The sequence below is a fragment of the Hippocampus comes genome, unplaced genomic scaffold (genome assembly GCF_001891065.2).
Source record: "Hippocampus comes isolate QL1 unplaced genomic scaffold, H_comes_QL1_v1.1 scaffold283, whole genome shotgun sequence".
Taxonomy (NCBI): domain Eukaryota; kingdom Metazoa; phylum Chordata; class Actinopteri; order Syngnathiformes; family Syngnathidae; genus Hippocampus; species Hippocampus comes.
In genome coordinates, this window is record NW_017806234.1 from 477,530 (window position 1) to 492,871 (window position 15,342).

General features: G+C 46.0%; 1 protein-coding gene across 1 annotated transcript in view; it reads left to right on the forward strand.

Moving 5' to 3' along the window:
• The first annotated feature begins 812 nt into the window (after positions 1-812).
• Positions 813-15,342, forward strand: part of prox1a (prospero homeobox 1a) — a 26,102-nt gene continuing 11,572 nt past the window's right edge. The window contains exons 1-5 of the mRNA XM_019856609.1: positions 813-1,470; positions 3,056-3,445; positions 3,991-4,566; positions 5,074-6,306; positions 10,134-10,241. Of these exons, the coding sequence (XP_019712168.1) occupies positions 3,110-3,445; positions 3,991-4,566; positions 5,074-6,306; positions 10,134-10,241 (2,253 nt within the window). The 5' untranslated portion in view covers positions 813-1,470; positions 3,056-3,109. The remainder of the gene's footprint in view (positions 1,471-3,055; positions 3,446-3,990; positions 4,567-5,073; positions 6,307-10,133; positions 10,242-15,342) is intronic.

Genomic DNA, 15,342 nt, shown 5'->3' on the forward strand with positions numbered 1-15,342 from the left:
GCGCGCGACACGCCGAGTCGGTGCCGAATAATTGTGGAGAGATCATTAGGAGGACGGGGCCCGCTTGGCGCTCGTGGCACGAAGTGATCGCGGGTGAAAAGCACTTTTTTGCGTTTTAATACTAAAACAACTTTCTCAAGAAAATTTGAAATGTGTTGGAACGAGACAAGCTGATGATGATACAGTATTGATTTTAAATATGTGCCGAATATGCTCAGATACGGGTCCCAGGACAGTCATTTGAGGGTGGGGGGGGGGTGTAACGTGGGCATTCCTTTGCGAACACTGGAAAGCGAACACATGGCCAGATTTTGTTTTGATACATAAAAAAACAAAAAACAAAAAACAAAATAGGACCAGGCGAGCAGTTTTTAAACGCACATTTTCAAGAGTTAAATGTAGTTTCACCTTCGGCGCCCCCCCATTCCCGCCCCAAAAAAATTGTTTTTTGCAGCGAAGGTGACCCTCATTTTATCTAATTTTGTATCATGCGAATTGCGTCCGTTGGCTACTTTTTTTTTTTTTTTTTTTGCGAGCGAAGCTTCTTTCACAACTCAGCAGAGCCACGAGAAAAATAAGACGCTCTCAACATTTGTAAATGTATTACGGGTACAATACATTCCATTGCAAAATTGTTGCAGCTTTTTTCGTACTCATGTCAGCCATATACCACGCGACTTTTTATGGACGGGTGTTACGTGCGTCTCTTAACAGACGCTTCGCCATCACTGCAACATCAGAGAGGAAGGTGACCCAATTTAAGGTAAATTTTGCGTTTATTAGAACTAAGTGAGCCGCATACATACAGATAGGACCTTTTTTGTGTAAAAAATTATACTGTACTTATTGCAAGAATATCTATCACTTAAAACATCTACTAAGTTTTCACAAGAGTAATTTTCGCAGTCGGGTCTCCGCGAGTGTAGCAGGCAGTCTTTCTGTTTTACCCTCGTGATCGTCGTCCACTCCGCCTGTGCGAAGGCGGGCTCCTCTTAAATAAAAGCCGGTGGTCCGGGTTCTTCTTCCTTATTGGTCAGGTGGGGGTGTTACCTCGCGTGACGCGGAGTCTTGGCATCCCTTCCTCGCTCGTCTCAGTGAGGTTCTTGCTTGGGAGTCTTGCAGTCTGTCAGTAAGACGACTTGAGTGTGGAAAGTGGCGGACGGGCCGGTGCGCGTACGGTGCCCCGACACCGGTCATCCTACGGAGGAGGCAAGCTCACTCTCTCTCTCTCTCTCTCTCTCTCTCTCTCTCTCTCTCTCTCTCTCTCTCTCTCTCTCTCAAGCTGTCCCTCTCACGAGCGTCTTCCGTGATCCACCGTGGGCGCACACGCCTCACACACCTCCCGCGTCCGTCCCGAAGAGCTCGCAAACTCTTGTCACATTGTCACAGCGTCGGCGCAGTCGATCTCCGGCTCCAACTTACTCGTCCACGGCGTGTTTTCGGGCCCGAGCCCACTCCGAGAACAACCAAGTGAGTAGCAACTTGCGCTGCAATCAACCTGAATTTCTGACTCTGGAAGGCTCCGACCCCGCTCCGCTCGTCAATGTGTGTTTGTATTTGTACCGTGTCTGGTTGTGTGTTTCGAACTTTAGGGGTTTACGTTTGTGTGACCAACTTCACCGGGTTACGTTTACATTTGGAAAATACTTCCAAACTATTTCTGGTGGCAAGTCACGCGTGCGCGGGTCCTACTCAGGCGAAGTGGAACTCCCATGCATGGAATCAAATACTAAGTTTGTTGAAGACACTTGAAATGATATTCCCGCCGATATCTCTTGTGGGTTGTATTCCTTTTTGAAAATTCTTTAAAATATAATTTTGCGCCATAAAAGGGGTTTGTGCAGTTAAGGGTAAAGTTCCCGCACGACCTAAATTAACAAGAACGATGACTCAATTTTACTCAAACTTATCTCGAAGTCACCTTCCCCTTTTTGATTATTTTTTTTTGTGTCAATTTCTGAAACGTGTCCTGCCACGCACTTGCAAATTACTCCTGGTGAGTCAGCGAGCTCACACACGCCGACACTTTGCAGTGTCACATATACAGCATGCTTTCAAAGCCATGCAAAGAAGCCATAGGTGGACGGGCTGCACATTTTTTTATGTGTGTGCTGTCTACATGAAGAGAGCAACTACGGGACCTCACCCATACAAAGACATCTATCTGTCTATCTTGTGTGTGAACGAAAGAAAGTGTTGAGTGTGGGTTGAGTGAGCCAGTGATTTCACACCGAGAGTGGGTTTGCATGTTTGCGAGAGGCGCGCGAGCGCACACACTGTGTGTGAACGAAAGAAAGTGTTGAGTGTGGGGGAGTGAGCCAGTGATTTCAAACGGAGAGTGGGTTTGCATGTTTGCGAGAGGCGCGCGAGCGCACACACACACAAACACACACACACGCACACGCGCACACCTTACAATAACGTGCACTCGGTTAATTGAAAAAGTTATTTGAAAGTTGACCACTTCTGGAAAAGAGCGTTGGCAATTAAAGATGAGATCTCAATTTAAGATCTTCCTGGCTCTTTTAAAATGTTACCTCATTCATCTCAAATTAACACCCAAATTATTTGTGTGTGTGTGTGTGTGTGTGTGTGTGTGTGTGTGATTTTATGATGTGAAGCATGCATGTTCAAAACGAAAGACTGCTTTTAAATTGTGCAAGCGTTGAGTATTCCGCTATGTCCAAAGATGAAAGACATTTAATTTAAAAATAGCTAGTTTTTTTTCTTTAACATTTCATGAATTCTAAAAAAGTCAAACGATAATCAATAGATGTCGACTGAGGCACCAGTCTGCCTCAGAATTCTTAAGTTATGATCGTGGCTTCCTCTCACTTTCAAATAACATGCATTCTTTGATCATTTACGATTCTAAATTGTGTAAAAGTGTAAGTGTGAGTGTCAATGGTTGGGGTTTTTTTTTTTTTTTAATGTGTCCTGCAAAAGGTAGATAACCAGTCCAGAGTGTATACCCCTACATTTCAGCCCAAATCGGCTAACGTAGTATAGAAAATGAAAGGATAGTTGTAATCTGTGTTTGTGTCCATCCACACAGTTTCAGTGCCTTTGCGAGGCCCCTTGGTAATGCTCAGTGTAGCTGCTCTGCGTGATGCCTGATCATGACAGCGCCGCACTCCTAACCAGACAGACCAAGCGCCGACGAGTGGACATCGGTGTGAAACGGACCGTGGGTAGTGTCACCGGGATCCTCCTCGACAACATGAACCAATCCCATAGCCCTGATCAGGATGGAGATTGCTCGCTCATTGGTCGAGGGCACGGTGGTAGCCACGGCGATGGGGAGAAATCCAATGTTCTGAGGAAGTTATTGAAGAGGGCCAACTCATACGAGGATGCCATGATGCCTTTCACCGGGGCAACCATCATCTCACAGCTTCTGAAGAACAATATGGGGAAGAATGGAGGGAGTGACTCCGGCTTTCAGGTACTTGTTCATTTTCAAGTGAAATGACTGTAAAAACAGTTGGGTTACAAATAACCCAAATTGTGGGGGGGAATAAATAACCCCAAAAGTTGGGTCAAATGAATAAACAACAAACCACTTCTACAAGTTAGACATTTGACCCAACATTTTGGATTATATAAATAACCCAAAAAGGTGGGCAACCCTGTGTCATGTGACTCAAATAAATAAGCCCAGAAAGTTGGGTCTGTCCCTTTTTGACCCACCTCTACTTTTTTTACAGTATACAAACTGATCAATATACAATAAGATCTAACACTAATGAGTCACATGACACCAGGGAGTGAAAATGGCTACGTGGGTACAATTGGTAAATTTTCCCTTGGGGGTGCACTCACTTTTATTGCCAATGGTTGAGACATTTTGGCTGCATGTTGAGGTATTTGGAGGGGGCAATATGTATTGCAGTGTTATATCATCTGTAGGAGCAAAGCGTAATTTCTTCTTTCCTGTCCCATGAAAATATCAGTCAATCGCTAATTGTATATGATTGTTGTCTTTTTCAGGGCAGTGGAGCTCTATCCAGTGGTGGCTCCGAGATCCAGGCTGAGGATGCCTGCAGCAATTCCTCCTCTCAGGACCGGGACAGCCCGTCCAACTGCCTTTCACCGGGACCTCTCCCTTCGGCCCCGCCGTCATTCGGACGACCGCTACCTCCTTCCAACCTCAGCTCCCACGCTCAGCCACTGTCCCTCTCCACGTTTGACTTAGACAGGCTGTCGGACGAGCACCTTCGGGCCAAGCGGGCTCGGGTAGAAAACATCATTCGCGGCATGAGTCACTCACCACTGGTCCGACCCAGCACCGGCGACCACAGCCAGGAAAGCAACCGCGACAACGCTAACGAGCACAGAGAGGACAGCAGTAGTCACGGCCACAGACGAAGCGACTGCGCCTCTTCCCTCCTCAGCTCTCCCGCTTCGAGGGCAGCGGGGGTCATCGCTGGCGAGGCGTACCGGGAAAACAAGAGGAAACAGCGCCTGCCTCAACAGCAACATAGCTTTGCACAGCTGGTGTGTTCCAGGCAGGAGCAGCGGCAGGAGGAGAGGCGACAGCTCAAACTGCAGCTGGAAGACATGCAGGTGGGTCACCAACACCGGTGGCAGAAGTACTGACGCTCTTTATTTAGAACAAATACTTGTGTGAAAAGACTCTAGTGAAAGTAAAAGTTCTGATTCAGCTTCTGCACAAAGTAATAGAGTACTGACTCAGTACGAATCTGGAATATGCAAGCACAAAAGTGACAATTAATGTTTGTCAAGTATATACAGAACCTCTTTTGATACATTTTTAAAAAAGGTCAGAAATGAGAAATATCTTCTCCCAATCATGTCACTGCTGTCCCTATATATTCTTTTCCATAAACTCTACTTGAAGAAAAAAAAAAAATCACTCAAGTATTTTTTACAAACTTGTTACTTCACACCACCACCTTTGACCAAAAAGCACGCCCAGACAATGTTATTAATGCAGCCTAAATCCAAAACAAAATATTATTTTGAAAGCATTAATGAGCAGGTCAAGAGCCACACTCTCCCCTTAGGCGAACAAGACACTAATCTCAACACTCTCTTCTCTCTCTTGTTCAGAAGCAACTGCGCCAACTTCAGGAGAAATTCTACCAGATCTACGACTCCGAGACAGAGGAGGAGGAGGAGGAAAACCGCGAGGGTGCCGAGGTGGAACGAGGCGGGGAGAGGGATGAGGATGGTAACCTGTCTGAGGACAGTATCCGCTCCGATGGCCTAGAGGAGAGGCACAGGGACAGAGGGCGGCGGCGCCATGACGACCTGTCAGAGCTGGACCCGGGCCTGTTCCTGGACCGGGCCCGAGCCCTACTGCGACAACAGGCCTTGATGGATCGAGAGATGGAGGACGATGTGGTGGGGAGGGCTGTGGCGGAGGGTGACGAGAGGAACGGAGAGAGGATGATGAAGCGGCAAGGGGGGAGGCAGTTAGCGGAAACACTGAAGCAGGAGCTCAACTCTGCCGTCTCGCAGGTTGTCGACACGGTTGTCAAAGGCTTCTCATCACCCAAGCAGGCCGTCAGCCACCATCACGGTTGCCACAGCACGCCGGCTGCCCCTTCCTCATCTTCCAACTCATCCTCTTCGGGTCCCCTGCCCTTTGGCCCGCTCCCTTCTCTCACCCCGGACCCTCGTTTCGGCGGTGGTGCCTTTGCCCTCAGTCTTCACGGTGAAGGCAGCCCCACCTCCAACTACCACACCTCCAATCAAAGACTCCACTGCTTCGGCGACATAATAGTGCCGAGCCCACTGGACTCGTTCAATGGTCTGAACGGCAGGCTCAGCGGGGTGCCGACGCCCAACGATCAAACGGAGGCGCTGCCGCTGGTGGTGCGCAAGAGCGGTGGGAGCAGTGTCAGCGGTGAAGAGAACGGTCCCCCATCTCTTCCTCCTCCTCCACCACAGCCTCCTCACCACCCCTCCCTCCACCCCTCGCCTCTCACAGCCACTCTTGGGTTCAGCCCTCCATCTTTCCGCCACCCATTCCCCCTCCCACTCATGGGCTACCCCTTTCACAGCCCTCTGGGATCGCACGGCGGAGGCACAGGCTATACCCCGGGGCCAAAGGACCACAACCACATCCACTCCTCCCCAGATTGCATGGACATGACCCGTGAAACTGTAAGCCTGAGAACCAAAATGGCCACGCTCGGAGGAGGGCACCTTGGTCACCACCCCAACAGGCAGAGCCCCCCGGGTCAACACGGGCCCGAAGGTTTGTCTCTGTCTCTCATCAAGTCAGAATGCGGCGACCTGGCAGATATGGCCGACATCTCACCATACTCAAGCAGCACTGTATCCTTCTCACTGCGAGCCAGTGCGAATGTGTGTGTGTGTGTGTGTGTGTGTGTGTTTGACATGGCGAGTGTGAACGTGTGTTTGTGTGTGGTGCCTTGGGGTAGCAGCTGCCGACACCACTGGCGCAAAGTCTTTAATATCAATTAGTACTGGCTAATTGGTTCCCTCTTGTTTCCGTGCCGAGAAGGCAAGATGAAACGAGGTGCGCCAGGTCTTGCAAGAGCCGGGAAGATTAAACAGGTCGCACGCTGCTGTCTCAACTTCTTTTAAGTCCGTGAAGCTCATGCCCGTTTGCTCGCTTTCATCACGCAGACTTTGTACATGAACGCTCAAAGCAAGTGGGTGGGGGGCAACTTTGTGTCAACACGTTGCACACAACAGCTCAAAGCTAATCACGTTTCAAAGAGCGGAAAAGACGCTCTGCCTCATTGATGCCAGTTTTCAAAAGGTGTCCGCATTTAGAACGTCGTCTTCCTCCTTAAGCCTCTCCCACCGGCGCTTTGATTCGTTGGCCTTTGCACTCGGTTGCTCGGCAGCTGTGCGTGCATTCGCTCCTTTCTCTTGCCTACACATACACATGCATGTTCACCCTTTCCGAGAGCATGGTTGTGGACAGGTGTTTGCAGGTAGCTGTTTATCTTTTCATTCCTAACCTTTCAAATGGAGAGGGCTCCTCATAGCCACATTCGCACACACGCAGCAAGCACGCACGGTTTGAAGAACAAAGTGAGGCGCAAAATAAGACTTTGAACCTTACAAACAGGATTTCCTTGCAGTCACAATGATTTGATCTCAGTGTTGCTTTAAAGCTAATGTAGACATGGAAAAAAAAAAGAATATTAGTCAAGGAAAAACAACCACTGAAATTAGCCTCATATTAGATTGTGGTTGGCCATGAACTCAGCTTTCTAAAGCAAAAACAAACACTTCAAATAAAATAAGCTCTGACGCTTTTCAGAAAATGTCACCGACTCGAAGATGGCAAGCATTTTCCTTTTTTTAAATGATAAAAGATCGACAGCAAATAATTTATTTTTAGACTTAAAAAAAAAAAACATTGTCAATTTTGGTCTGTCTCTCATCAAGTCAGAATGCGGCGACCTGGCAGATATGGCCGACATCTCACCATACTCAAGCAGCACTGTATCCTTCTCACTGCGAGCCAGTGCGAATGTGTGTGTGTGTGTGTGTGTGTTTGACATGGCGAGTGTGAACGTGTGTTTGTGTGTGGTGTCTTGGGGTAGCAGCTGCCGACACCACTGGCGCAAAGTCTTTAATATCAATTAGTACTGGCTAATTGGTTCCCTCTTGTTTCCGTGCCGAGAAGGCAAGATGAAACGAGGTGCGCCAGGTCTTGCAAGAGCCGGGAAGATTAAACAGGTCGCACGCTGCTGTCTCAACTTCTTTTAAGTCCGTGAAGCTCATGCCCGTTTGCTCACTTTCATCACGCAGACTTTGTACATGAACGCTCAAAGCAAGTGGGTGGGGGGCAACTTTGTGTCAACACGTTGCACACAACAGCTCAAAGCTAATCACGTTTCAAAGAGCGGAAAAGACGCTCTGCCTCATTGATGCCAGTTTTCAAAAGGTGTCCGCATTTAGAACGTCGTCTTCCTCCTTAAGCCTCTCCCACCGGCGCTTTGATTCGTTGGCCTTTGCACTCGGTTGCTCGGCAGCTGTGCGTGCATTCGCTCCTTTCTCTTGCCTACACATACACATGCATGTTCACCCTTTCCGAGAGCATGGTTGTGGACAGGTGTTTGCAGGTAGCTGTTTATCTTTTCATTCCTAACCTTTCAAATGGAGAGGGCTCCTCATAGCCACATTCGCACACACGCAGCAAGCACGCACGGTTTGAAGAACAAAGTGAGGCGCAAAATAAGACTTTGAACCTTACAAACAGGATTTCCTTGCAGTCACAATGATTTGATCTCAGTGTTGCTTTAAAGCTAATGTAGACATGGAAAAAAAAAAGAATATTAGTCAAGGAAAAACAACCACTGAAATTAGCCTCATATTAGATTGTGGTTGGCCATGAACTCAGCTTTCTAAAGCAAAAACAAACACTTCAAATAAAATAAGCTCTGACGCTTTTCAGAAAATGTCACCGACTCGAAGATGGCAAGCATTTTCCTTTTTTTAAATGATAAAAGATCGACAGCAAATAATTTATTTTTAGACTTAAAAAAAAAAACATTGTCAATTTTGGTTAATTATGAATTGTATCTTTCTGCCGAAGAATAAACCTTGACCAAGGCCAAGTGATAATTTGTGATCATTTCAAACACTCGGGTCTGTGTATCGGTAATCCTTTGTGCAGAGCTGAGCAGATGTACTCCATTCATTTATGAATTTGGTCCCCCCCACCTCTTTCCTTGTAAACTTGCACCCCCGAACACACACACACACACACACACACACACACACACACACACACACACACACACACACACACACACACACACACACACACACACCTGGCTGCAAGGTCAGGTTACAGCTGATGTAGTGAGTCCTTCACAAAACACATACATCAGGATCAACACACGTGATAAAGAGAAAATGAGGAGCAGGAAGGAGCATCACCAGTTGCTTTGTTTATTCACTGGCTCTCAGTTACCTTAATACACACACACACGCACGCACGCACACAAGCCGGTTTCAACACAACACTTCATCACATTGTTAGTCAAGTTTGTGAGCTGTGACATTAAAACAGCCACAGATGTATTATCCACTATACTCCGCAGTCCACAGTGACAGGTTGGTATGAATGTTAAACAGCTAATGGTGTCGCTTGATGTTTACTGGCGTATGCAGGGTTCAATTAAAGATGGATGACTGAGCAGGATTCACCTCCAGTTTCACAAAGTGTTCAAGCTTATTTGTGATTAGTGCAAAAAGGTGACCAAACTGAACCTGTAGAAGTCAAGTGAAATGCAGGACTAAAATGACCAATGTCTGCTTACACTTCTTTCATTACCTTTCTTTTTTGCTGCCATATCGGGCCCTTTGGGGTTTGTGTGTGTGTGTGTGTGTGTGTGTGTGTGTGTGTGTGTGTGTGTGTGTGTGTGTGTGTGTGTGTGTGTGTGTGCGCACGCGCGCTAATTGACCTTGTGGGGGGTTACATTGATTGCCTCATCTTCACTGATAGATTATAGGGCTGTTAATGTAGTGGCAAAATGGCAGAGTGGTGGGGCACAGCTGTCGTTGCACACATGCATGTATTGCACGGACACAAACATACACACACGGACCATTACCGTGTAACCAAGGTCTCAACAATTTTTCTTTTCATGGTTTCGAAAGAGTGATAGCAGAGGAAATTATATAGAGTATAGGAGCAACTGTGGGATTATAAGATGAAGGTTACTTGGAACAACTCTGACTTTTTTATTCCCCCATCATGCAAGGGCACTATACAGTACAATCATTTGATGTTTTGCCATCGAGAAAAAATTGTTTCTTATTTGAATCAAATTGTATGAGCTACGTGTCAATTTTGTTTTTATTATTATTATCATAAAACAATTTTTATTTAAATGAATGTTATTTTATTTGCAAATTATTTCATGATATTGTGATAGAACACTTTTTACTGCTAGATCCCTGTGAAGTAATTCAATTCAGTAGTTTTGAAAAAAATATTATTTGGTCACAAATAATCAGTACGAATTATATAACATATACAAAACTCTGGGAAAAAAAACAAGAGCACTTATAAAATAATCAATCCATGTCAACAAATTTTCAAACTGATATGTTAATGCCATTTCCTGGGCTTCGTGAACCATTGCTCGTTGCACCTTAACACTTTTCTCCAGATCCAAGAGGGTTTGTCTCCCAATCACCTGAAGAAGGCCAAGCTCATGTTCTTCTACACTCGCTATCCGTCCTCTAACATGCTAAAAATCTTCTTCTCTGACGTCAAGGTGAGCACTCATGCCTTCCTCTTTCTCTGACGCCTAATTCCGTGTTTAAATCACACGTATTTTGTTCACGTGAGCGTGCCTCTCTGGAACTTGTGGGAGCATCTATCCACAGCAAAAACTATTGGAGGTAAAAATGCTGCAGGCTTAGCTGCAGAGGAGGTCAGGTGTGCAGGTACATGATGCTAAATTATCCATCGAGCATTGAGCATTTTGTAGCCTGTGTGTGTGTGTGTGTGTGTGTGTGTGTGTGTGTGTGTGTGTGTGTGTGTATGCGTGTATTTGGTTTATTTATTTTACACTCTGAGCATTTGCTCGAACACATGCATGCCGCAGATGGGTGCTCCAGTCTGTCACATCTTTGGAGCACAATTAGAGTTTCTGGCCTTAATCGGCCTGCATTGGGCAGTGGGTAGTGGGCGGAAGGGGGGGCGGGGGCTGTATGTGGTGGTGAGAACATGGATAAATACTGGCATCTCTCTGTCTCAGGCAAACTGTTTCGCCCTCCTCCATCCTGACCTCAACCTCTATCCTGTCTCGTCACTCAAACCAGACACAAGGCTTTCACTTTCACATGTGAAATTCAGAGTAGCAATGTTTTTTGAAACATCAAATCACACAAAATTAATAAGATGGTGCCTGTTAACTTAAGTTGAGTTCAACTGTGACAGAAACACAGATGGAAGGTGTGTATGTGTCGTGGGGGTGGGTGATTCTGAGAATATGACAGCAGGAGTGCACTGGGGGGGTGGGGGGGCATAAACAAATTACAACAACGGCAGCTTTAAAACAAAGCCGTTGATTGTTTTGTGTTTACAGGCTGTGATGTGTTTTGTTGCAAAAGAGCATACGGCTCCTTCATGGATCCGGGACATCGCATTCAAATGAGTGTGTGCCCGTGCATGCAAGTGCACACACACACACACACACACACACACACACACACACACACACACACACACACACACACACACCAGCTGCCCTGTGGCTCATATCTGCCGTGACCACTTCCTCCAGGTAGTGCCACATCCTCGTTGGCTGCTATGGTAACAAGGTTCGCCGGGACATGGGGTTGCTAGGCAAACACCGGGTTGCTAAGTTCACCTGCTGCTCATGTGTGTGAGCGATTGAGACTGATGGCCCATTAACGATCCAACCACATATGCACATGCGCTAACATATGACAAAATCATTGACAGCTGATACATCACAAGATGAGAACAAAACTTGCGCACATGTAATGGGATCTCATGCAAGAAATACATACAAAATAATGCAGTCACAAAGACAACACTACTCAGTTTTGATACCCTCAGATATTAATTTAACAATGCCGTGACTGTTTATGGTGCTGTGTACATGCAGCACTGCAGTCTGCATTAAATTTGACTGTGTGTGTGTGTGTGTGTGTGTGTGTGTGTGTGTGTGTGTGTGTGTGTGTGTGTGCATGTGCGTAGACACACACACACACACACACACACACACACGGCTGTACACACACACACACACACACACACACACACACACAAATATCCATCTATTATCTGAACTGCTTATCCTCACGAGGGTTGTGGGCGTGTTGGAGCCTTTGCAGCAGTATTTTGGGCAGTAGCCCACCTACCCTGAACTGGTTGGCAGCCAACAGACAATACGTCTCAATTCAAGTCAACAAGTTAGGCAGGAGTGTCAGTTTCTTTTGCTGCACTATAAAAGAGGAATGTGTTAACTTGGCAGTGTTTTTAACCTGCTGCTTTCATGCTCAGCCGCACAGTTCAAGCAGACCTCTTTGGTTCCAACTGATCACCTCTACCTCATAAATTTTGCTATTTCAAGTGCCCATATAAACAAACCAGAATCGGAGATCCAAGAAGCAAGATAAAAAATTTTAATCAGGTATGGCTTTGTGTGTCCCTATATGTATTTTTAATTCTAATTTAAAACATGCCTTTACTTTTTTTCTAGTACATTAGGTTTTTGAGAGATGTATTTTAAGTTTGACCTATTAAAGCTTGCACAATATGGATTTGACAGTGTGTTGGAATTGATTTCTACCGATGATGTTTCAGAATAAAATTCCACCAGTTTATTGCCGAAGTGGTATGCTGCTGGTCTCAGCCAGGGCTGTGGGTCAGGGGGTGTGGTTAACATAGACTTTTCTGTGTCAGTTCAGGGAGCGTCAAGAGTGACAGGTGGAGTTGAGCTACACCGTCATCATTCTTCCAGCTGCCTCAATTGCATCATTCACAAAAATATAAACCCTTGTCAAAGTTATTTTCGGATTGCATCGATAAAATCTTTGACTAGGTGCAGTGATCTATTTGGTCTAAATTTAATTTGAAAAATCCCAAATAAGGAATGACTTTTCTCAGCAAGTATTTAGCCGGCGACGCTTATTTAGCCAATCACAGCTGGCAGGTGTGTTGTTTGAATCAACGCAGAAATACAGTAGGTGCATTTTTGAGAAGATGTACTCAACATTTGCAAAATGTAGGAGATCGACTACGGTCATCCTGAAAGTGAGTTCAGCTATTACAGGTAAAGTCAATTCAGATTGTGTAGATAAGGCCAAAATTGTACAGCTAAACCGTAGAATATGCTACCTACATGCCAGGTAAAAATTGGACAACGTAGGACAAAATAACCATTGCAGTCTGTGGGCACCGGGACTTGTGCAACATTGCCAGCTTCCAATACCAGCCAGAAAGGAGCAGTTGACAGCCACTTAGCCAGTCAGTAAGTGTATGTTCACAGCTGTTGAACCAAGATACAGTCGCAATAGTTTTAGCAAAAGCCCTGCCCACCCGAATGACAGGCGAGGTTGGTGCATTTTTTTTATTAATATTCGATGAGATGTTGGAAACATGTAAACATTACATGTTATTATTTAATATTCATCAGTGTTTTTTGTTTCTTTTAAAGATTTTTTTTTGTCGTGTAAACGATTCATTTTCCTAATGCATTTTTTCCAATAGCGTCAGGTTGACTGTCGTAATCTCCAAGCTGTTTGAATTGTTCTACTGCTTCATCGTCTGATCAAATGGGTGATCGAGTATCATTTTTTTTCCAGACCTTCTGATCACTCATCGACCCCAAAAATTGTGATCGCGTGAAGCCTTATCAAAATATTATTTACATGTTAATATGTTTTCATGCATTACGCAGGCCTCGAATACATGGACTGCCTTGATCTGACTCACAACACGCCACCCCGTTCAGGATAAGCGGTGTTGAATGGATGGATCTGACTCACAGACACACGCAAACATGAGCTCGCTCGTATTTTTGAAGTCAAAGCTGGCATGCGCTTTTGTAGGAGACGTCACACAGTCTTCACAAATGAAATCATCACATCAGTATTTCCAGTATTTCTCCTCTGACCTTTGCATTGGCCCTCCTTTGCCCACATGCTTACTCACGCTTTCCTCTTCACTGGTTACCATCTGTCACCTTTCTCCTATTGTTTCTCCAGGTCTTCTTACCGTCGACCATGAAAATGACATCATGCGTTTTTGAAGGCAGATCCTTACTTAGACAGTTATGCAAGATGAGCAGACAGAGCGGAGATGTCAAGAGCTTATTTGAAGTGAACTGCTTCTCTTCAGTGTGTGTTTTTATATATATATATATATATTAGGACCCTGCCACTGAGCGTACACTTTCGCAGGTTGTGTTGCGAACAGCCTGTTTATTCGTCTGGCCTCATTCTCTTTCATGTACCTCTTTAGGCAACTGGACAAGGCTTGGAGCCTTTGTTTGGCAGTTTCGAGTGCTTCAGGTATGGTCATCTGGATGTACCTCTCAGGTATCGGCCTTTTCATCACACCTCTCTGGGCCTCCGTTAACACTGCTGTTATGTGCAACCTCCTTCTCCCATATGCCTTTCCAGTACCTTTCAGTTTCCAGTCTTGGTGGGTCAGCTCTGCTGTTAGGACCCTGCCACTGAGCGTACACTTTCGCAGGTTGTGTTGCGAACAGCCTGCTTGTTATAATAATATAATGTCTGGCCTCATTCTCTTTCGTGTACCTCTTTAGGCGACTGGACAAGGCTTGGAGCCTTTGTTTGGCAGTTTCGAGTGCTTCAGGTATGGTCATCTGGATGTACCTCTCGGGTATCGGCCTTTTCATCACACCTCTCTGGGCCTCCGTCAATTGACTCACATCTTTCCGAGCCGCTTTGATCTCAGCCTCCAACCGTCTTTCCCATGGTGGGTAACGCATCTCATGGCTCCCATGGTTGCTCCTATAGCCAAGCATCTCTAGGATCACTGATGCTGTAGCGTAGATCAGCTCACTGGTTTCCGTGATCGTCACGGTAGAGATCGCCCTCAGTGCTGCAGTCACAGTTTCCATGAGACTCTCAGGTGGTACTTCACATAGCCATTGTAATCGGTTTCTAGGTTGCCCATCCTTCATTCTCGCCATGATCTTATTTTTCAGGTCAGTTGCTGCCTCGCTCAGCATTTCATTCATTGGGCCTGGCCTCCCAATCTCATCATTTGCATTCATTGGGGCTTGCCTCCCAAGCTCTGGTAAAACCTCTTCCTCTGATCTGGCAGCCTGGGGCCCTTCACCATGGAACCTGCGTTGTACCTCATCAATCTCAAATTGTGATAGCAATTGCCGTTGGTGGATGTTGGAACACTGAGCTACTAGTTGTTTCGTGGTCAACCGTGACTGTGGGTTTCGAAGTAACCATTCAGCTCACATTCTGTGCATGTAACCCCTCTGACTAGGGTTGCTTGAGTAGTAGCATTCCAACAGAGCCATGTTATTGCATCTCGCCCATCTCCGCTTTGTTCCAGTAGCCCATTTTTCATCAAAGTGCTCTGGTTCCCCAGCACCTGACGCAGACCTTGTTTGGCCGGGCGACGTCTGAGCCGGCATGTCATTCATTTTATTGTCTCTCATCATTGTATGAGGTAGGCATAGCCTACATGTCATTCATTTTATTGTCTCTCATCATTTTATGAGGTAGGCATAGCGTGAAGGATCTTGCCCAAGGACCCACACTGGATGGTGTTATGTGCTCATTTTTGCCCCAGGCGGGATTCGAACCACCGTCTCCCGTACGCCAAACCGATGCCTTACCAACTGAGCTATCCAG